The 22492-nt window shown below is 41.9% G+C and overlaps 1 protein-coding gene across 1 annotated transcript in view; it reads right to left on the bottom strand.

Moving 5' to 3' along the window:
• Positions 1-16865: 16865 nt before the first annotated feature.
• LOC115109893 (SH3 domain-binding protein 4-like) overlaps positions 16866-22492 on the bottom strand; it is a 62466-nt gene continuing 56839 nt past the window's right edge. Inside the window, exons 4-5 of the mRNA XM_029635147.2 lie at positions 19571-19759; positions 16866-18185 (exon numbers count right to left, since the gene is read on the bottom strand). Coding sequence (XP_029491007.1) covers positions 17961-18185; positions 19571-19759 — 414 coding nt within the window. The 3' untranslated portion in view covers positions 16866-17960. The remainder of the gene's footprint in view (positions 18186-19570; positions 19760-22492) is intronic.

The raw sequence follows: 22492 nt of genomic DNA, 5'->3' as shown, positions 1-22492 counted from the left end.
GCAGAAAGCAAAACAGCGCAGTAGCCTGCCTACCATAACATACGCTCCACCCATTCGGGCCATGCCAAACAAAGTGCACATGTATTATTATTGTGGCCACATGCACGTTGCTATGGCCACATGTACGTTGTTATGTCGTGCTTATCGACATGCATATCGAAATCCATATAGCTAGAAATGTATATGCGTAATAAATAGCCTACCCCTTTGCGTATTTCTAATTTGATTCGATTCACCAATAGGCCTGTGGATTAAAGGAGTCAGAATATTCCAGATAATGATAACTAAAATGTACACAGTGCAAAGCATAGGCCGAGGTTTAAAGCATACGATCAATTAGAATGATATTAGTTAATACATTAGTAGGTATTTAAATATTGAGAATGAGCACCTTATTGTAGGTATTGGCTACGAATTACTATTTCGATGTCACTTTATGTGCATAATATATAACGTAAAAACAATTGAACTGGTTCTAGTAATATGCCTAATATCCTAAATACATGCACAATTAAACGATTAACTATAACTGACCTATATTCAGTAGAGAGCATTTGTATAGGTTTAACCATTTCAGAATTCCCTCCTGGGATTATAGTGCAACATTTTCATACGGGTAAATAGGTTTTTTGTTAGAAGTCAATACACGGAGGACGACGCCACCTTCTGTCGAAGCCCAGAAACAACAGACCGTAAATAAATAGAAGCACGCTTAAGCGCATGCTATTTTGTGGGGACTGGGGACATTTCAATGACACCTCTATCATGTCATGTTTGAATAGGTTCATAAACAAATCCAGTCATGTGATAAGCCTCCCCTAACCTATATGATAGAATAGGTTTATGTTCAGAAAGGGTAAAGCATTTGCCTTGGTGTTGGTTAAACCTTGTTTACTAATCCAAGCTACTAGAGCATTCGTTTACTAACCATGATACAGGAATTTGAGGTGACGTGAATTCCAGCAGGGCACTAAGCAGGACTGCACCTACCTCATGTGAAAAGCATCAACCCCCTCAGCAACACTCCAAACATGCTGTTCCAGGTTTTGGTTGTCATTCTCAATTCTTCCCCTGAACAAACACACAGATTATTGAGTGTTATGGGACTGGGTTTACTATTTCAAACCATAGAAATCCAGGTATCCAAATGGTGATTTAGAACTGTGGACAGTGTTGATAAAGCAAGTGTGAAAGCTGTGTTGTAGAGGTAGAGGATGTCCTATATAGGTGTAGTAGGGATACGGTAACTGCTTTTGGCCTGATTCCACACAATAATAACCCACCTACACACCCATATACATTTGGGTACATAATACATACTGGGTCATACATACTGGGTCGGAACCCCTTTCTGTGCAACTGGGTCCTGGACTTCCTGACACGCCAACCCCAAGTGGTGAAGAAAGAGAACAACACCTTTGCCACGCTGATCCTCAACACAGGGCCCCATATAGGTGCGCGTGCTCAGCCCCCTCCTGTACTCCCTGTTCACTCATGACTGCGTGGCACTGGTGGAAAATGTACCCAATTGTCATACTTGAGTAAAATTATAGATACCTTAATAGAAAGTTACTCAAGTAAAAAAAGTACCCCAGTAAAATACTACTTGAGTAAAAGTCTGAAAGTATTTGTTTGAATATTAATAATCTTGTTTCTCATGGTCTGAGAGTCCTTTAGGTGCCTTTTGGCAAACTCCATATGGGTTGTCATGTGCATTTTACTGAGGAGAGTCTTCCGTCTGGCCACTCTACCTTAAAGGTCTGATTGGTGGAGTCCTGCAGAGATGGTTGTCCTTCTGGAAGATTCTCCCATCTCCACAGAGGAACTCTGGAGCCATGGTCACCTCCCTGACTAAGGCATTTCTCCCCCGGTTGCTAAGTTTTGTTTGGCGGCCAGATCCAGGAGTCTTGGTAATTCCAAACTTTTTCCATTTAAGAATGATGGAGGCCACTGTGTTCTTGGGGACCTTCAATGCTGCAGAAATGTTTTGGTACCATTCCCCAGATCTGTGCCTCGACATAATCCTGTCTCGGCGCTCTACAGACAATTCGTTTGACCTCATGGCATGGTTTTTGCTCTGACATGCGCTGTCAACTGTGAGACCTTATATAGACAGGTGTGTGCCTTTCCAAATCATGTACAATCAATTTAATTTACCACGGGCGGACTCCAATCAAGTTGTATAAACATCTCAAGGATGATCAATGGAAACTGGATGCACCTGAGCTCAATTTCGAGTCTCATAGCAAATGGTCTGAATACTTATGTAAATAAGGTATTTTTCTAGGTTTTATTTTTTATAAATTTGCAAACATTTTTAAAAAGCTTTTTCCACTTTGTCATTATGGGTTATTGTGTGTAGATTTCTGAGGGGACTTAAACAAAAATCAATTTTAGAATTAGGCTGTAGTATAACAGAATGTGGAAAAAGTCAAGGGGTTAGAATACTTTCTGAATGCACGGTGTATACTGTATTTTCGACATAGCCTATTCAAATGTTTATACTACTACTGTACAGTGCATTTTAGTTACACTGTTTATACACACCACACATTTATTTATATACAGGATTCTTGACATAGCTCCCGCTAATATATCTACTACTGTACCTATAATTCCTAGAATTCATCCGGCGTAGATGCGTGTTGATTGCATGTGGATTGCTATTACAGTGCTATTTGGGTTGTTAATTGTTTTTTTTCCCGACATTTCTTGATTTCTTGTTGCTCTTTCTGTTTTTTCAAATGATTATTTGTGTACGTGTTTGACATTTTACTGCATTGTTAGGAGTTAGTAACATAAGCATTTCGCTGCACATGCTATGACATCTGATAACTGGTGTACTTTACCAATAAACTTCTATTCAATTTTTCACACTTAGAACTGATAGGCTTACAATACATGAAACTGTCAAAAACAGTTGAAAAACATTGGTATCGTCATTCACTCTGACCCCAGAAAACCAACTGTAATCCTGTTGTATTCTAGTAGCCTTCATTCCACAAATACACAGAGATAAGCCCCTTACTTAACAGAACACATGCACATACTGTATCTGATAACTGCCCCATCCCATATTTTCCTGGTTGGGTCTGAAATTCAAAACATTAGCAGAGGGCATGAAAGGGCATAGGCTATACAAATTAATGCTCCACTTGACCCTAATAAAAACATAAAATAGCCTACTCATATTCAATTTCAGCAATTGATGTTTGATTAATTTCATTGTGAACATATGGGAATACGGAAGAGATTGTTAATTGCATTTAGCAGAGTTGCTATGAACCCAGATTTATATTAATGTAAAAGGGATCCTCGTTAGCCACTTTATCATTTCATCAGAATTTCTCTGTCCTCCACAGGCCTTGTTTTATATAATCTAATGAAGTAGCAACAGAGGAGTGCTCACTCTGATTGATGACTGGAGGGGAGGGGGCCTCGCTCTCTTTTCTCTCTCCCTCCCTATCTTTTACCTCTTCAGTCCTCACCCTCCATTTCCCTTTCGCCCAGCAGACATGTGTCCACGTGCATGTGCACACACATACACACACAGTTTTGTACCGCTATCCTTGTGGGAACCAAATAATTGATTCCCATCCACAATTATATTTTTCCTAACCCTAATTCTAACCCCTAACCCCAACCTTAATTTGAACCCTAACCCCAACTATAACCCTGAAACTAACCCCTAAGCCTAAAATAGTATTCTTCCTCGTGGGGACTGGCAAAATGTCCACATTTGTCCGAATTTTCCTTGTCTTACTATCCTTGTGAGGATTTCTAAACAAACACACACACATACACGCACACTTTCTTCTCCTCATCCACCTCGCACACACAGGCGCACACACACACACATTCCTTTCCTCCTGAAGTCACGAGGAGCTCTTAACAACGAAATCGGACAGCCCTAGTCTCCCTCAACCTATGCAGCCTCTACACTCACTGTGGTAATGGGCACTGGTTAATATCTCATCTCTCTGGGCCGCCCCTCTGCTGACCCTGCCAAATGGAATGGTTCTCTGAGCTCCAGCCTGCACAAGCCTGGCATGATGCTTCAAGCCTGCTAATGGACACACAATCCCCCACAGAGAGGCACGGGGAGGAACAGGTTACCTAGAAGATGGCTCATTATCGTGGGAGTATATTGGAATGTATTTTCTCTACGTTTCAAGATGTAAAGGCTTTTGTGACAGACTGAAGATGTTTTAGTTCACAACTCATTATCACTGCCTGATCAGGGTGAAATTGTAAGGGTTTTAGCACATTATGCTTCAGGTTTATGGTAGAGATCAGCAATGTGACATTAGGTTGGGTGGTAATAACTTCATACATTTATGATGTCAGTAATGTTTTAGCACTTCATCACTTCACTGAAACTTTAATGCTCAAAGAACAGAACCCAAATACATTTGAATATTTGTCCACTAGATGGCAGACTCTGACTCCAAACCCCTGCATCAAATTCTCGCTATCTTCCCCAGAGGTTATTACAATAAACTAAAATCGCACTATTTACACTAGCCAGGATCAGAGATTAGGGTCAGGTCTAGTTCACAACTGAAATAGATGGATGGTTTAATACCATCTGTATTTTGTATTTTCACAGCCACAGCAAAATATACATGCATACACACTCTAAAGTCAACCACCGCGCCATGTAACATCAGTCAAAGCAGCAAAAGCACACACTCATGCTAACACTCACACTCCCCCCAGGTACAACTGTTTATCACTATTCCTCGGTGTGCCAGTCACTAAAGAAACATTGCACCACCCCCCCTCTCTCGCACGCACGCACGGACGTACCAACGAGCGCACACACACATACTCCCAGGTGTGTTTCATCCTGCAGCAGGAGTTAGAGGGAGGGAGGGAGGAAGAGGTTTTTTTTCAACCTGGAGTCTTAGAGGAGACCCAGCAGATGTGCTGTCAGTAATAATCCATCTCCTTTTAGTTACCTCCGCTCCTCCTGCTTTTGATAAGACCTCTTAAAGATTCATTAAAGTTTAATTTCAGGAACCTGCAATCATTGAGTGCTTTTGGAGTAAATCCTACAATTTCCAATGAGAGTAATAAAAACTAGCATTTTCTTACGTGATTTGTTCATTCCACCAAGCATTTCGTTTTTAGGGTTTTTCTTTGTGTGGGAGTGAGCCTTACCCCAAATATTTGGACTGTGCTTGGACATGTTTTTTTGTTAGTTTCGGTCAACCCAAGTCTTTAGAGTACACCACAAGGTGTGGTTAAATCGTTTTAGTCTACACTCCCGTTACCACATTGACTTGTGCAAATTTCATGCTAAGTTGCAGCTCATCATGTCTAGACATGGTATGGTTGTGACGCAAAGATAAGATATTAAACATTCATGAATTAAATGACTGGAACTAGGTCACATTGAACTGTGTGCCATGGTACAAACCAATGGCCAGTGCTGGAAAAACTACCCAATTGTCATGAGGAAAAGTAAAGATACTTTAATAGAAAATGACTCAAGTAAAAGTGAAAGTCATACAGTAAAATACTACTTGAGTAAAAAGTATTTGGTTTTATATATACTTAAGTATTGGAAGTAAATGTGGGCCTAATTGCTCAAATATACTTAACTATCAAAAGTAAAAGTAAAATAATAAATCATTTCAAATTAGAGAACCAGACTGCTCCATTTTTTAAATGTAATTTACGGATATCAAGGGGCACACTCCAACACTCAGACATCCTTTACAATCGAAGCATGTGTGTTTAGTGAGTCAGCCAGATCAGAGGCAGCATCGATGACCAGGGTGGACTCTTGATAAGTATGTGAATTTGACCATTTTTCTGTCCTGCGAAGCATTCAAATGTAACGAGTGCTTTTGGGTGTCAGTAAAACGTACATTACTTAAGGAATGTAGTGAACTAAAAGTTGTCAAAACTATAAATAGCAAAGTACAAATACTCCAAAAAACTACTTACAGTGAGTAGTACTTTATGGTATTTTTTACTTAAGTACTTCACACCACTGCTACAAGTACCATTTTACCAATCTAGATCCAAGACCAGCACACCAGGTTTACAACAAGCTATAATTTATGAATAGATGTAGGAGGAAAAGATCATGAGAGCATTAATGGCTAGATTTTCGAGGACAAAAATATGTCATGTTCAGTACTGATAATAGGGTGGCAGGTTTTAGGTCCTGGTAATCTATAGCCAGTTTACGCAGTTATCTTGTCAGATACACAACACACACACACACAACCCCCTATACAGTGCACCATTTATCTCTAGAAATGTCTACTGATATTCAATAAGGCATACCTGAGACTTCTTTCAACCAATGCTCTTTGAAGACGTTCTCAAGCTGCCATGTTAGCCTATGCACCTTTTAATGTCCATCTTTTTCACCATTCACTACTATTCCTGAGGTTGAAATTAATACAAGTGAGATCGTATCTATAATACACTGAAATTACTTCTGATTGAAATATAATACACTGAAATGACTTCTGAAACCATAGACGTTTAACGTGTATCCCTCCAGATTCGTTGTAGGCCCCATTTTCACAAGCTTCCTCATTCATAGACAACTACCACCCATGTTTACCCCACCCATTAAACAACACATCATACATTCTTACACATTGAACAAGAGGAACAACAATTCTGCGTCTGAATGGATATCCATAGACTTCTGGACATGCTTAGGCTGCTACCTTATCACAGGCACACAGGACCACCCACCCATGCTGACCTTAAAAGAGGTCCATGTTGACATTATTCTGAGGCTGACAGTTGCAGATAAAAGCCTGGGTTATGTCATGGTAGATACACCTCGCCATAAGCTGTAATGGGGGATAATGGTAGCAGACATCCCCAGCTTGCATCACTGAAGAGAGCATCCTGACTTCTATTCTCAGGTGGAGCACGAGAGTGCTTTCTGGGGGTTGGGAGAGAGGGAGAGTGGATGTATGGAGGATAGGAAGATTGAATGAAATCCCACTTTCATGCTTCATGTATCAACAAAAGCATTGAAACGCTTTGATGTAAAGGTGGAGGATGTAGAGTGCGCACGTGTGTGTACTCACACATTGTGCTCGTAGTTTGTGTACGTTCAACAGAGACAAGGCAGAGGAGGTTAAGACGGGCAAAAAAGCTACCCAATGTATGACGGTAGTGTATACGTTGTGGAGGGTTGATGTTATGGCATTACATGATCTGAGAAAGTAGAGCAGACATGACATGGAGAGCCTGTAAGCCTATACACAAAGCCAAACAGCCCATAAAGTGGCTTCTAATAAATGATACTACCTCGCTCTTACAATGAGTGCCATCTGCAAAGCCAATAGGCTGGAGGATGGGAAAACCGGTGAAGGTAGTTGAGTCCCAACTGTGACAGATACAGTTCTCATCTTTCTACAGAGAAAGAGATTACTGATATGGTGAGTTAGGGTTCATGCTTGGGAGGAAAGCCACTAGGTTACTGCTGTTGATGTCAAAGCTTGCCCTAGTTCATCAACCTCCCATCGCATTGCACAGAAAAATACAGTAGTAGCTGAAAGGGAAGCTGTGCCAAAGAGACTCTGGGATGATGGCATGGATTCAGGCTGTGGCCTATTTCCCCACGTTAACATGGTAAATGTTTTACGGGCGGCACGGTGGCAGACAATCAGCTGATTCACCAGGGTCTTGTCAGAGAGGGGCTGCATGGGAACGGAGCTGGCTTCTGTTTGACATGGGCTGGCCTACCAGAGAGCATTCTGGGAAGGTTGTAATATCCATTAAGATCATGGTTTGGATACAGGAGTAGGATGCCATTTGTAACTTTCTGCCCTGCACTTTCACACTTCAAGCAGAGTAATATCATCTCAATGCAGAGATAAGAAATTCAAGTTTCAGCAAAGAAAATGACCCTGGTATTCGAAGCCATCAGCCTTTCCAAATGTATGCCAACCAAATCAACATAAGCTGGCCACACATTACACCATTTTAAACTGCGATTTTGAAACAATTTGGGATCCACAAGCAACTCCTAGGATCACTGGTGAATTGTATCATCGTAGGCTCTGACCAAGATGTCATAGGTCACATAATGTGAGTGGATGAAAGATGTGCAAAAGGGTTTTTGCTCTCTCCTGATCCGCATCTTAGGTCCCGATAGTTTTTCTGACATGCTAGCCATTTTCGTAACGTGTGTAGTGAGGGAGCTGCTACAATGCAACTTGTGCTCCTTTGCTCGGCTGCAACCACAGAGTAGAAGGGGTAGAAGGGGACACTTCTTAAAGCCATGGGCAGTCGTATATCGTATAGGTCATTATCAATAAAATGTCACAATACGGTGCAAAGCGTTCGATTGGCCTGCTGGGGGGTAAGGAGACTTCCAGCTACGTTAAAAACCATTGACAACTGCGTGCCGTTTTCAAGGGATTGTTAAATTCATTTGAACTATTTGGTTGTAATATCATCGCCTCTTCAAGAGGATAGTCAGAACTACAAATGTTTGACTATTCCGTGCAAAGTAACTGCATGCTTTCATGATAAGTAAACATCAATTGATCATGTAAATTCCGATTGGTGAGGGTAGGCTCACGATATCTCTCAATATTGGCCACCATTAGTTGGATATTTGAGTGATATAAAATAAAAGTGAACTATACCTGACAAATATGAGTGGTTTAGGTTAACATCCCATCCTTGTGGACCGGCTGCAAAGCAGCAGAAGGGCACATTTGCCGATGTAGCCTACTGTTAGCTGATCGTGTTTGCTTTGCAAGCTCAGCAGAAACTTTGTACAGTTCGCTAAACATAGTGTTATGTAAACCGAATGTACTTTTTTCTCCAAACAATGTAGGCTTACCCAGCGAAGTTACCTAACATCCTCTTTTCAACATTGTTTTTGAGTGTTTAAACACAATTGATGCTGACAGACATGATAGGCAACATTGATGGATGGACCACGTCAAATTGGCTAGCTAGCTAATAACAGATCACGTCAATATGGCTAGCTAACAAGCTAACTTTCAGGGGATAAATTAGATGGCTATGTCCAAATATTGCTTGATTTGCATGCCATCTTGCTTGCCATCTATAGTGGTGATGACAGTAGTCCAACAGACAACTTTACCAGGATGAGGACTTGATGGTGTCAAGCTCTTTCCAAAAGCCGGATCTCTGATGAAACAAGCTAAATGGCACATGTTGTTTGTTTAGCTAGCTAGCTACATGCCAAATGAATAGGTTACCCTCATGTATCTGAATTTGCATGATCAATTGATGTTTATTGAGCATGAAAAGCAGGCAGTTACTTGCTGTATAACTGATGGAACTAAATGTGGAACAATCGTATATGTGTTGTTCTGACTATGCGATGCAAAAGGTGAGGATATAAAAACCAAATAGTTAACATGCCAAATCGAACGCTCTGCACCGTATTGTGACGTTTTTTCGATAGCGATCTATAGCTCCAGGGCCACGACACATCTGGAAATCCCAGGAAAGGGGAGGGGTCTAGACAGGTCGCAATGTGAGAAAATGTGGATAATGTAAGCACACAGGTCAGCAGACTTCAGGATAACACGATTTGAATGTGAGTGCTCCCAAGATTTTGATTGTCGCCTCATGCATGTCTAGCTGTAGCCGTCACTCAAACTGGGGGACATAATAATAGACTCTGCCTCAGGATGCGACTAATTTACCGCTGATTTATTTGACCCTTCCACACAACTGTCTGCAGAGATGGCATTCTAATAGGCACATACTACTCCTCTATTAATGTGAATGTGCTAAGCCATCTCGCAGCCACAGTTTGCTGATTTCATTTACATACCACGTTGCGTATAAATAAATGGAGGGGCAAAAAATGCGCTAATAGCGTCAGTTAATGGTGTCTGTGATGCCAACTAATAATGAACATTCATGCTCTAACAAACCCCATCACCCAATGTTTCGATATTTTAGTTTACTGGTACATTGTTGTTGTTCATTAAAGCCGTTTGTGCACTTTGTATCACAAATGCTAGTAATTGAATACATCAGTCACAGTCACTAGTAATAAATCCTATAGTTCTCATTTGCATTCTCAGATTCTGTCACTAGGGGCAGCATTTTGCACCCCATACTTCCCTATCTATTTTCATCTATCCAGCTCTATGAACCCCTTGCTCTCTCTCTCTCTCTCTCTCTCTCTCTCTCTCTCTCTCTCTCTCTCTCAATTCAATTCAAAGGGCTTTATTGAAATGGGAAACACATGTTTACATTGCCAAAGCAAGTGAAATAAACAATAAACAAGTTAGAAGACACAAAACAAAATTAACAAAAACAAATACAATTTAAGAGTAAATATTGCACTCCCTGCTCTCTCTCTTCTCTTCTCTCTATTCCTTTCCCCATCTCTCTCACCAAGCACTCACAAACACACAGACTCTTCAACACAAAGGCTAAGGAGATTTGCTAGTGCATTCTGGGGGTTGCCATGGCATCACTGTTTACTAGGAGCACAATAACTGTGTTTCCTTCAATAGGTGGTCTCTCTAGTCCCCCTGCCTCTAGTAGCAGGGGAGAGAAAATAAGATTGGTTTTCATGTCCTCTGATTGCATTTCCATTTACAGCAACAATATAATTGTTGTTCGATGGATAACGTCTGAATAGGAAAGAGATAATAATGACAGAGGGAAGCTATCATCAATTGTATTGCTTTAGCTCTTCTCACCTTCATTTCTCTGTTTCATCTCTGTGTATCCCTTCATCCCACTGTTAGTCCTTACACTCAATTACCTGCCACCTCAAGCAACATATAGATGATACACCACATTAGACATAGAACACAGAGAGAGAGAGAGAGAGAGAGAGAGAGAGAACTAGAGAAATATAACTAGAGAGAGAGAGATAACTAGAGAGAGTTAGAGGTAGAGTTAGAGAGATAATGACCGTTAGAGAGATAACAAGAGAGAGAGAGAGAGTTAGAGAGATAACGAGAGAGAGAGAGAGAGAGAGTTAGAGAGATAACGAGAGAGAGAGAGAGAGAGAGTTAGAGAGATAACGAGAGAGAGAGAGAGAGAGAACTAGAGAGAGAAAGTTAGAGAGATAATGACAGTTAGAGAGACAACGAGAGAGATAACTAGAGAGATAACGAGAGATAATGAGAGAGAGTTAGAGAGATAATGACAGTTAGAGAGAGTTAGAGAGGTAACGAGAGCGAGAGTTAGATAGATAACAAGAGAGAGGGAGAGTTAGAGAGGGAGTTAGAGAAAGTTAGAGAGTTAGAGAGTGAGTTAGAGAGAGAGTTAGAGAGCTAGTGAGAGAGTTAGAGAGATAACTAGAGAGAGTTAGAGTTAGAGAGAGTCAGAGATAATGAGAAAGAGTTTGAGTTTGAGAGATAACGAGAGAGAGAGACTTAGAGAGATAACAAGATAGAGAAAGAGTTAGAGTTAGAGAGAGTTAGAGAGATAACAAGAGAGAGAGAGAGTTAGAGAGATAATGAGAAAGCGTTTGAGTTTGAGAGATAACAAGAGATAACAAGAGAGAGTTAGAGAGATAACGAGAGAGAGAGACTTAGAGAGATAACGAGAAAGAGTTAGGTAGAGTTAGAGCTATAACGAGAGAGAGAGAGAGAGAGAGTTAGAGAGATAACGAGAGAGATACAGAAAGACAATGTCAAAGATAACGGCATAAAGAGAGAGACACATGACAGTACACATTGATCCTTTACATTCTTCAGGCCTAAGCTGCAAGCCCCATAAGAATTCATGAAACAAGACAGGGTCCTCTCTCCTTGGCCTTATGTGGCAACAATCTACCTCCTTTATCCTGAGATAAAAAAGCAAATGTCACTGCCACACAACACAGTTATTATCCCCTTTCACCAATGTTTGGAGATTATCATTGGCAAGTAATATATTAAATGTAGTCACCATTTTCTATTTTACTTCATATTTTTGCCTATTGAGACAAAGTGTCGTTTTCCAGAGATCTAGATATGATACCAGGCTATCAAGGATATTACTTTTTTCATGGCTGGATACCTCTGTCTTGGGATAAATTAAAGGGAAGAGCAGGTAGTAAAGAAAATGTCTCTGTAGGAGAAGGCAGAGAGAGAGAGAAAGAGGGAGAGAGGGAGAGAGGGAGAGGGAGGGAGGGAGCGATAGGGAGAGAGAGAGAGGGGGAGAAAGAGAGGGAGAGGGAGGGAGGGAGCGAGAGGGGAGAGAGAGAGAGAGGGGGAGAAAGAGAGGGAGAGGGAGGGAGGGAGGGAGCGAGAGGAGAGAGAGAGAGAGAGAGAGGAGGGGGAGAAAGAGAGGGAGAGGGAGGGAGGGAGCGATAGGGAGAGAGAGAGAGAGGGGGAGGGAGAGAGGGAGCGAGAGGGGGAGAGAGAGAGAGAGGGGGGAGAAAGAGAGGGAGAGGGAGGGAGGGAGCGAGAGGGAGAGAGAGAGAGAGAGGGGGGGAGAAAGAGAGGGAGAGGGGAGGGAGCGAGAGGGGAGAGAGAGAGAGGGGGGGGGAGAAAGAGAGGGAGAGAGAGGGAGAGGGATAGAGAGAGGAAGCAGTCATCTGAACCCGGTCAAATCCAGCCTCTCTCAGACCATTACCCCATATTCACAGATAATGACACAGTGAGAAAATACTCTTTCCCCTCTCTGCTCATCCTAAATCATCAGTTTTTCCCATATTTTTTTCCATTGTTACTTAATTCTATCCTATATCCTGTACAGCACTTTGAGATATCAGCTGATGTACGAAGGGCTATATAAATACATTTGAATTTAATTGAATTTATATTCCTTTTATAATCCATCTGTAATGAAAAAGAAATACTTGTGAGTTTGACTTGAAATTAAGTGATTGTGGTCAACGTGTGTTGGAAAAATAGGCAGTGAAGAATCAAGGAAGTGTTAATGAAGTCATGTAAATATATGAATCGTCTCCACAGGAACATAGCACTTAACCAAGTAGTGTGGCAGTTTGTCTGACTATTGTGTTGGTAGGGTAGAATATAACCTACATTTATTATGCAGTGGACATTTCAGGAGCATCTCTCACACACTCTCACTGTTCTCACTCCCTGTAGCCAATAACATTAGAGCTGTTTCCTTGGAGACCAACAATTCACCCCTACATCGTATTATGCCATTTCTGTCATCTAAGGACTGAAAAATGGACACTTGACTGGCCTTCGGGTGGAGAGGAGTCAGCTGTGGTGAAACTGACAATGACACATAGGAATTTGACGGAATACAAAGCCAAAGCCTTTTAGCATGTCTCTCACCTCTAAACACTCGAAACTATTGCACAGGTTAGATGGTTAGATGGCCTATCGATTAGAAATATTATTAATCTCTCTTTGAAAGACCATAGAAAGGGTTAAGCGGGTCCATTGCCATCACACTAAGGCGATGCAAAAAGGGGGGTCTACACAGGGTCTTATGTACACAGGTAGGAGCAGGACAAGGTTTCGATAAGGAGCAGGAGGTTTCGATCTTGCTCACCTTTTGATACACACACACACAGAGAGAGAGAGAGAGAAAGAGAGAGAGAGAGAGAGAGAGAACAAGCAACCTATTGTTCACCTAATGTCAGATTAAATTAAAAATAGATATTCAAGGGGGACCTGTCTGGGAAAATGTCTGGAAAATGTCAGCGGCTGACCCGCTGTGAAATTGATGAGTCTATATCGCTCTGTCTCAATCAACAGCCATTTTAAAGCCTCTGGGAGAAAGAGAAAATATAATCACACACCACAACTGAGTTCTGCTTGCTAACACTGGCTCACCCTATTGTTCAAAGCCAGCCAGTTGGACCTTCATATTAAAGGAACAGGTTTTATTTGGCTTTAGCAATGATCTCTGATTCATATGTCATTTGGATAAGCAGACAGTGGGTGTGATTGCAATGCCTAAGTAGATCTGTGCCATTATATATAGGTGAAAGGGTGTTTACTTACCTCGTTAGGTTGATTGGGTGAATGATGGTCCGGATTGAATGAGGAGTCAATAACAAGTCGTACCTGTGAAATTCAGCCGCACACACTTAATTGCCAACATGGGGATCATAGAAAAAACCATTCCACTTCCAAGCCCACTAATCTCGGTCAATAACAAGTGAGTGGCTATCTTAGCCTGCGTCAGATGTCAAACTGAACAAAGACATTCTTCACACTTTGATATTTCCTTGCAAAGATGATGGAAAGGATACAGTGCATAAGCAATGATTTGAGGGCCTTTCTATGTACACATTTCTTTAAGCGTAAAATGAAATAGTCCCAATACCTTTTTCTGAGACGCCCTCAGCGTGCTCAGTTTGAGAGGATCATCCAGGGGCTGACCTTTATTTGGTTCTCCTGACAGCTGCCAAAATATAACGACAGAATGATACAAAAATACAAATGGACTCAGACAAATTATACTGTGCTTTTCCTTTTATAAAGTAGACTTTCCTCTATGGTCTGGTTCAGGTTTACAGCCTTGAGCCAAACGATGTTGATGTCCATGGTGGCTGTGTACTCCTGCTCACTGCAAATCGTTCATGACTGAGTTAGAAGATTCATTTGAGTAATCATGTTTTACTTTTTAATTTGGTGCGCAGACACTATCTTCATTCATTTCTGTGGTTCTTTAGAAGTCTTCGAACACAGTGGGAGTGTGTAAGGAATAGCGATGTGGGGTGAAAATGTCACGGGCAGGCCAATCAAAGTCGGACCTTTCTTAGCTCTATTTTCACAACCCAACTGTGTTCCTTCTGTTTTTTCCCCTCATAAAATGTGACAAAAGATGTGTTAAGATTAAAACTAGGCTGTCTACAGAGGTCAGGCGTATTTCTTGGAAATATAGTTGTTGTAGGATGGATAACGTCTAAATAGGAAAGAGATAATAATGACAGAGGGAAGCTATTATCAACTGTATTGCTTTAGCTCTTCTCACCTTCATTTCTGTTTCATCTCTGTGTATCAATTCATCCCACTGTTAGTCCTTACACTCAATTACCTGCCACCTCAAGCAAAATATAGATGACACACCACATTAGAGGCCTAAACTGCCCCTAAAATCTGCACTTTGATTGGATGTGTTTCCTGTCTGGTCACCACAAAGGGCCACATTTAGATCAGAGCTATGAGAGAAATATACAGAGCTATGAGATAAATATACAGAGCTATGAGAGAAATATACAGAGAGAGAGAGAGAGAGAGAGAGAAATATACAGAAAGAGAGAGAGAAATATATATAGAGAGAGAGAAATATACAGAGAGAGGGAGAAATATACAGAGAGAGAGAGAAATATACAGAGAGAGAGAGAGAGAGAGAGAGAAATATATAGAAAGAGAGAGAAATATACAGAGAGAGAGAGAGAGAAATATACAGAGAGAGAGAGAGAGAGAGAGAAATATACAGAGAGAGAGAGAGTGAGAGAGAAATATATAGAAAGAGAGAGAAATATACAGAGAGAGAGAGAGAGAAATATACAGAGAGAGAGAGAGAGAAATATACACAGAGAGAGAGAGAGAGAGAGAGAGAAATATACACAGAGAGAGAGAGAGAGAGAGAGAAATATACAGGGAGAGAGAGTGAGTGAGAGATAGTAGCAGGGATGGAATTAATAAGGGATCACAATTATCCCTCTCAAATGAGGAGAGAGTATATGGGTGTGTGTAAAAAGGAAGGAATTATGTTTTCATCCCTCAGATCTTTAGCGCCCAAGACAGTAATGATCTATGCATTTCCATTACTCCATCAGCTCAGACTAAAAGCTTAACATTTCTGTCCAGAGTCACTGGTTAGACCCAAGACACGTCTAAAACTGAGCAATCTCCATACTAGGCAAAAAAAATGCTATGCTAAACATTAGCACGAGGAGCTAAATCACAGGCAACTGACTAATAACAACTGAACACCAAGTGGGATAAGAGTCATTTCAAAACACCAAGACAAGCTTAAACTTGACTCCCAGTGGCACACCAAGAACTCGCATCATTTTATGGATTATCCAAGATTAAACACACATTTAGAAAGTGTATACAGAAAGTTGGCTGTGCTATGCGAAGTGGCAAACTGTATTTTCCCTGCCATTGCCCGGGGGAGCTCATTACCCACCCTCAAAGCAGGGTTTTGATGCATGTCTGCCCATATTCTGTCGTAATTCATTCCAGTCCTTTTGCCTTTTTTTCTCCTCCATTAATCTGTGTATTTAATTAAGGCCCTCCTTGCTTTTATGGGACACGGAGAGAGAGAGAGACACCCCTCGGAACCGTTTTGCTGGAGCTGTAAACGGTTTCATGGTTGCTTCAACATCAGACGTATCGAGTGATGGGAATGCTTGACAAAGCAGAAAGTTAGATAAGCAAACCGGCTGCTGGAGGTCATCCAGACTGAAACTTAAACATCCCCCTTCCTCCTCTTTTCCATACATGTCTCTATCTCTACCCTCTTCCTCTCTTTCATGGGTGTCTATCTATCCCCCTCTCCGGTGTATTTTGACCTCTCATTCACACTGGCTGTATCACCCAGTTAGCCATTAGATAAAGGGAAGATGGGTGTCTATCTATCCCCCTCTTCGGTGTATTTTGACCTCTCTTTCACACTGGCTGTGTCACCCAGTTAGCCATTAGATAAAGGGAAGATGGGGTGAGAGATTATCTCCCTGTGTGCCAGTACATTTATTTTGTTCTCAGCAGAACATGCTGTATTCTCTGGGATGTTGTTGGGTGGTCTGCGCAAACTGAATGCTGATTAGAAACTAAACAGTACCTGTCACATACATTTCTTGTCATTTCCTGCCTCTTTAACATGATTTGTGTGCTTGTAAGGTAAAATTGAAATTTAAAAAATTCAAACAAATCTGACCCGAAGACTAAATTTGGATACTGCGGTAATAAATCCAGTTATTCAGCAATCAGCATAATGAATTGTGTATAAAATATTTACATTTTATTCATATTATTCTCCACAAAAGTATGCAGTCAAAACGGATGCTAAATGTGGATGAACATGAAGCAAGCTATACAGTACTCATCACGGAACACAACACATACAGTGGTCGAAACATATACATGATCTTTAACATAGAATTAGAATTGCACAACAGTGGTTGGACATTGAATGAGGCCATCTACAGTAGCTATATGTGGAACCATATTAACTGCTGACAAGCTTTGGTACAAAATATCTTTAAAAAAAGGAGTAAAAAAACAAACAACGGCAGGCATTTAAGGTTCCTTTTAAAAGAACGAGGTGATAAAGAGGTGAGAGAAGAAGCAGAAAGACTATTTGAAATATACACAGTTCTCAAACAAATGAGTTGAGGAGGAAACCCTGAACAACAAGAGTGCACGTTCATCTTAACAATTACAGAGCTTTATAAATAAACGTATTCAGCTTGTTTGACACACGTGACAAAGACTAAAGAACATGGACACCATTTCAAAAGTTTATCCTCTTAGTAATGGGTCGAGTCCACAGTCATGAACGGAAGGTGTCAAAGAGTCTTAAAAAAAATGTGGTGCCATATTTAGAGTACAAAAATACATACCATGCCAGGTAGTGACAATTAAAATAGTATTTGTGAATACTGAGACTGTAGCATTGTGTAGTTTGGCTGGTGGCAATACGAAGGTGGGTGGGTGAGGGGGGCAGTCTAGTGCTCTCGTCCTCCCGGGGGTGAGAGACTGAAGGCAGATTCGGAGGAAGCAGGACTCAGAGGGAGCAGACAGACAGGCAGCTGTTGTGCAGAATCTCCAATACAAAACAGGGAATAAGGTATGTTCTACATTTTAGGTAGATATGCAAAATGATCCAGAAGGGTAGGGTCAGGGGTTGGGTTAGGATGGTGATCGACATTGGAAGGACAGCAGATGGAGTCTATAGGTCCAACTCGACAGTATAAAGGGGCTTTCTCTCTTCCTCGTTCTTTTATCTATACTGATGGGAAATAAATTGAAAGGGGAGGAGACAAGTTGCAACCTGTGAGGGATGACGATGGTGATGATGATGGCCAGTTTGGTCTAGATGGCACAGTCGTCCTGAGAGGCGGAGCTGAAGGCGGAGCTCCGGAGCATATCCAAGCAGTTGACGAGGATGAGCGTGCCCGTCAGGTGTTTCCAGCGCTTGGTGATGGGGCTCTTCATCTTGTCTAGGCCCATGTGCAGCTCCTGGATCACGTCCCGGTAGCTGTCCCCGATTTGGGCCGCCCACGTCAGCAGGAAGTCATAGGCTGGCTTCCACATGGCCTACACAGGGAGAGTGTGAAACAGAAAGAGGTGGAGATTGAAGCGACCATATTTAACTGAAAGAAGATCACATGGGACTTCCATGCTGTGTCCTGATGTTTCTATGGTCATAATTATGTTGTTGGCGTATAGCCTAGTGGTTAGAGTGTTGGACTTGTAACCAAAAGGTTGCAAGATCAAATCCCTGAGCTGACAAGGTAAAAAAAAAATATATATATATGTGTCGTTCTGCCCCTGAACAGGCAGTTAAACCACTGTTCCTAGGCCGTCATTGAAAATAAGAATTTGTTCTTAACTGTCTTGCCTAGTTAAATAAAGGGTAAAGTAAAGCAATTGCACATGAGTGAGCTGGCTAAACAGCTCAATGAAAATACAGGCCTAGTCCCGACACATCTATGGTTGCTAGCTGGCTGCCAAAGACTTGACCCAGTCGTAAAGTTTTTTGTTCTATATCCAGTCGTTTATTCTAAATGTTCCATTACCATGCTGGCGGGCAATGCTCTTACCCCTTGCTAGCTAGCTAACTATGGCTAGGTCAAACAGCTAGAATAACCACAAAGTAGCTGCATTTACGTTTGTTGAAGCTGTTTTGGACACATGTATAACAAAAAGCTAATGATGCACGATTTCGCCTCACGTCTGGACACTGTTAGCCAGTTACAAAGCTAACGCAATCACTTCAAACTTAAGCTGGCAAGACGGCAAGCTAGCTGCATTTCATGTCATTTGACATGTTTTTCTGTTGACATTTATTTGTATATATCCATAATAAGTATGCTGATTCATGATTTCGACTGGCTGAGAAAAGATGTCTGTCTCTTCCTGACACATTCATTCTCAATGGGACAGTGGAGATCGAATTTCAACATTGAAACAATGTTGCAAATGTCGAGAGACAGACAACAACGTCTGTACAACCCCGACCGTTGTTGCAAACCAAATGTTAGGCTAGACGCAAGGGGAAATAATGTGTAGATGCTTTTTACAGTGTAGATCAAGATAATGAATTGACTGGCAGGGCTGATGGGACAGTAGCTGCGCAGGGATTTCTCAGATGGAACAGTTTTGACCAACCCGTTGTAGAACACACAGTACAGGGAGAGATAAGGTCAGAGGACAATGAGGGCTGGCAATTGAAGACAACATATTGAACAGTGTGACAATAAATTGCATGCTATGTTCTGCCAGTTTAATTTACTATGGTCATGGTTATATGGGTGACATTCACTGTATATCATTCCAAAAGTATAATTAAAAAATGAATAAGCATGTCGCTATCTATAGATCGCAGGTAATATAATATCAAACAGCTATGTCTAGTGTTCCATTTTTCAATATGGTTGCCAACAATGTTTTAGTAGGATCGTGCCATCCAAACCACTTACCTCATTGTCCACTACTCCATTCTTGTTTCTGTGGGGTGCCTCATATGCATCCATCTGCAGACGGGACACCTTGGCTAACCTCTCAGCCAGCTCCCTCCATCGACCGGCCACCTCCACTGCTGTGGTCAGCAGGACAAAGTCCATCACCAGCCTGGCCACCAGGCCCTGGCAGTCCATCTTCAGCAATGCCTGAGAAGGAAGACAGAGAGACAGACTGGTCAGGATAAAAAATAAACACACTGTACATTCTTATCAATACAATTCCATGAAATGACTGGCTCATAGACAAGGAGACGCTGGTCAGGACAGGATAACATACAAAACCCACATAAACAAACACACAAGAACACATGCATAAGAGCCCATGAAATTCCATGACTTCCTCCTCTGCATTTTGTTTCTTGGCTATGCTTCACATTGCTCCCAAAACATCCTATTTTCCATCATCTCAAGTCTGTGTCATTTCTTCAGATGTATTCTAGAAGGCCTGACGGGAACTGAGCCGCTAAGCACCACCTCACCAGGAGGGCTACAGCATTCCAAGGCCATGCAGGCTCCAACTCTCTGGCTCCGGCTAGCTAGCGGTTTGATTAACTCAGCGATAGGCAGGGGAGCTGAGCAGGGGACTACGTGCCATTATGGAGCACAGCTAACAGCAGGGAACCAAAACTATACTACTTCAAATGGAGAAAGAGAGACATTTGACTGACTCGTGTGGCTTATGTTTCTGCATGTCTAATTTGTTTGGAGTGTCATCCAGACCAATCCTTCACCCTTTAACCCTGCCCCCCCCCCCCCCCCCACCACGTCTTATCAAGTTGGGGTGAAACTAAACTGTGCTTGTGTTGTGCTCATTGAATCTGAAAACACTATGGAATATTTTCAATATAAGCACAACCTCAGGCAAAGAGAATCATAGGGCAGGACTGAAGTGCTGCACACGTGTACATTTGCAAAGTCAAATGCAGCCACACAAACACATGCAAATACATGAACTCACAACAAACCCATGCACACACCAAAGAGCCTTCCCGTAAATGATACTCGGCAACCACAGAATACATGGTTAGACTCAACAGAGCCAGGGAGAATAAATGGGACATTAAAGTGCAGCCAACTAAAGCTCTGATTTGGGCTTTAGTTCCATGGGCAGGAATGCATGGAACGACAGGAAACGGGCAGGGAGGGGGGTTGAGGAGGTGAAGGAATGTGGCGATGCTTGTCTCTCTTACACACCCACCCACCCACACACACACACACACACACACACACATACACACACACACGAGATAGTCTGCTGGATGCCTGGAGCTCCTGTTAACAGTTAGCCAGGAATGCACTGTTTCGGCCCAGATCAGAGGAAAAAAGCAGAGGGGATTTCCACTTCAGCCCAGACTACATTATATAATCTGATTATTTCTGCTAAAGCAACATGGAGTTCATTTCCATTTGAGTAACTATGCAAATATTCTTATGCAGAATGATTTAGAATAAGGACATTGAACGATCCCATCTGTGTGCATTTGTTAGTATGTATTTCCGTACGTGTGTTTCTGTGTGTTTGTGTATGTTGTGGAAGGAAGAGTCCTACTGAAAGATAAGGCTTCAGACAAGCACCTGCTTCCTCTCCGGGTAACAGCAACAGGAAATCCCTGCAGAATTCAAGGAGAGTACTGCCCATGTCACCTCGAGCTAGATCCCGACACAGCTAGGAGTCATGCTAACAGACAGACAGACGATGCTCCACATATAAAACCAGTTGACTGTACAAACAACGCACACAGAGAGTAGTTCAGTGCTGACCTACTACACTGTTTGCCTGGGTTGACAAAAGCAAATAATTATTGAGATCTAGGCCCTCTTCTGACCACAAAGCTAACAGCCTGTTACTGGTTCATTAAAGAAACAGTCAGGAACAAAACAAACATTCTTATTAGGTTTATATTCGTGTGTTGAACTCCCGCCACACAACTGCGCCTTCACATTATAAACACGTCTCTCGTCCTTGTTAGAACTGAGAGATGGATAAATCATTGACAGAGCCAGTAAGCCCATTCCACAATGCTCCGCTCCCATGTGCCTCTTTGTTCGCCTCACACTGTTAATACTGCAAGCTCCAGTCAAATTGCAGGGTAATCTGTGCCTGATCCCTCCCCTTCACTGTGACTTGGTGCTGAACTGTGAAGGCTTTTGCCAAGTATTACCAAAGATTATGAGGGCAAGAACGGAGAACCAGAAATGACATCTATTCACACTAAGGGTTGGACATAGTCGTCAATATGTCCACTGTTGAGGGGTGAGGGGCTGCATGGATGTGGGGTGAGCGTTTATGATCACAGAATATAATGAATATAGCAAAAGGCTTTAAGACTGAATAGGAGATGCAGTGTTACTACTGTAATGACGCATGACACACTTGACATGTCATAAATTCATGCTGTCAAGAGTTGTATGATAACCACGTCGGCATTGTGGCCAGATTCAAGGAAGTTTGAGCTAACTGCTATTTACACAGCTTTAGGCCAAAGACCATCACAGACAGCTGAAGAGGGATTATAAACGGGGTGGTTTCCAGCCCTGAATGCTGATTGGCTGACAGCTGTGGTATATGAGACCATATACCACGAGTATGACAAAATATATATTTTTACTGCTCTAATTACATTGGTAACCAGTTTATAATAGCAATAAGGCACCTCGGGGGTTTGTGACATATGACCAATATACCATGGCTAAGGGCTGTGTCCAAGTACTCTGCATTGTGTCGTGCAAAGAACAGCCCTTAGCTGTGGTGTGTTGGCCATATACCACAACCCCTCGTGCCTTATTGCTTAATTACATACTGAGTATACAAAATATTAACAAAACTTGATCCATGACAGACTGACCAGGTGAATCCAGGTGAAAGCTATGGTCCCTTAT

This window comes from Oncorhynchus nerka, linkage group LG3 (assembly GCF_034236695.1).
Source record: "Oncorhynchus nerka isolate Pitt River linkage group LG3, Oner_Uvic_2.0, whole genome shotgun sequence".
NCBI lineage: Eukaryota > Metazoa > Chordata > Actinopteri > Salmoniformes > Salmonidae > Oncorhynchus > Oncorhynchus nerka.
This window is presented reverse-complemented; position numbering and strand designations above follow the sequence as displayed.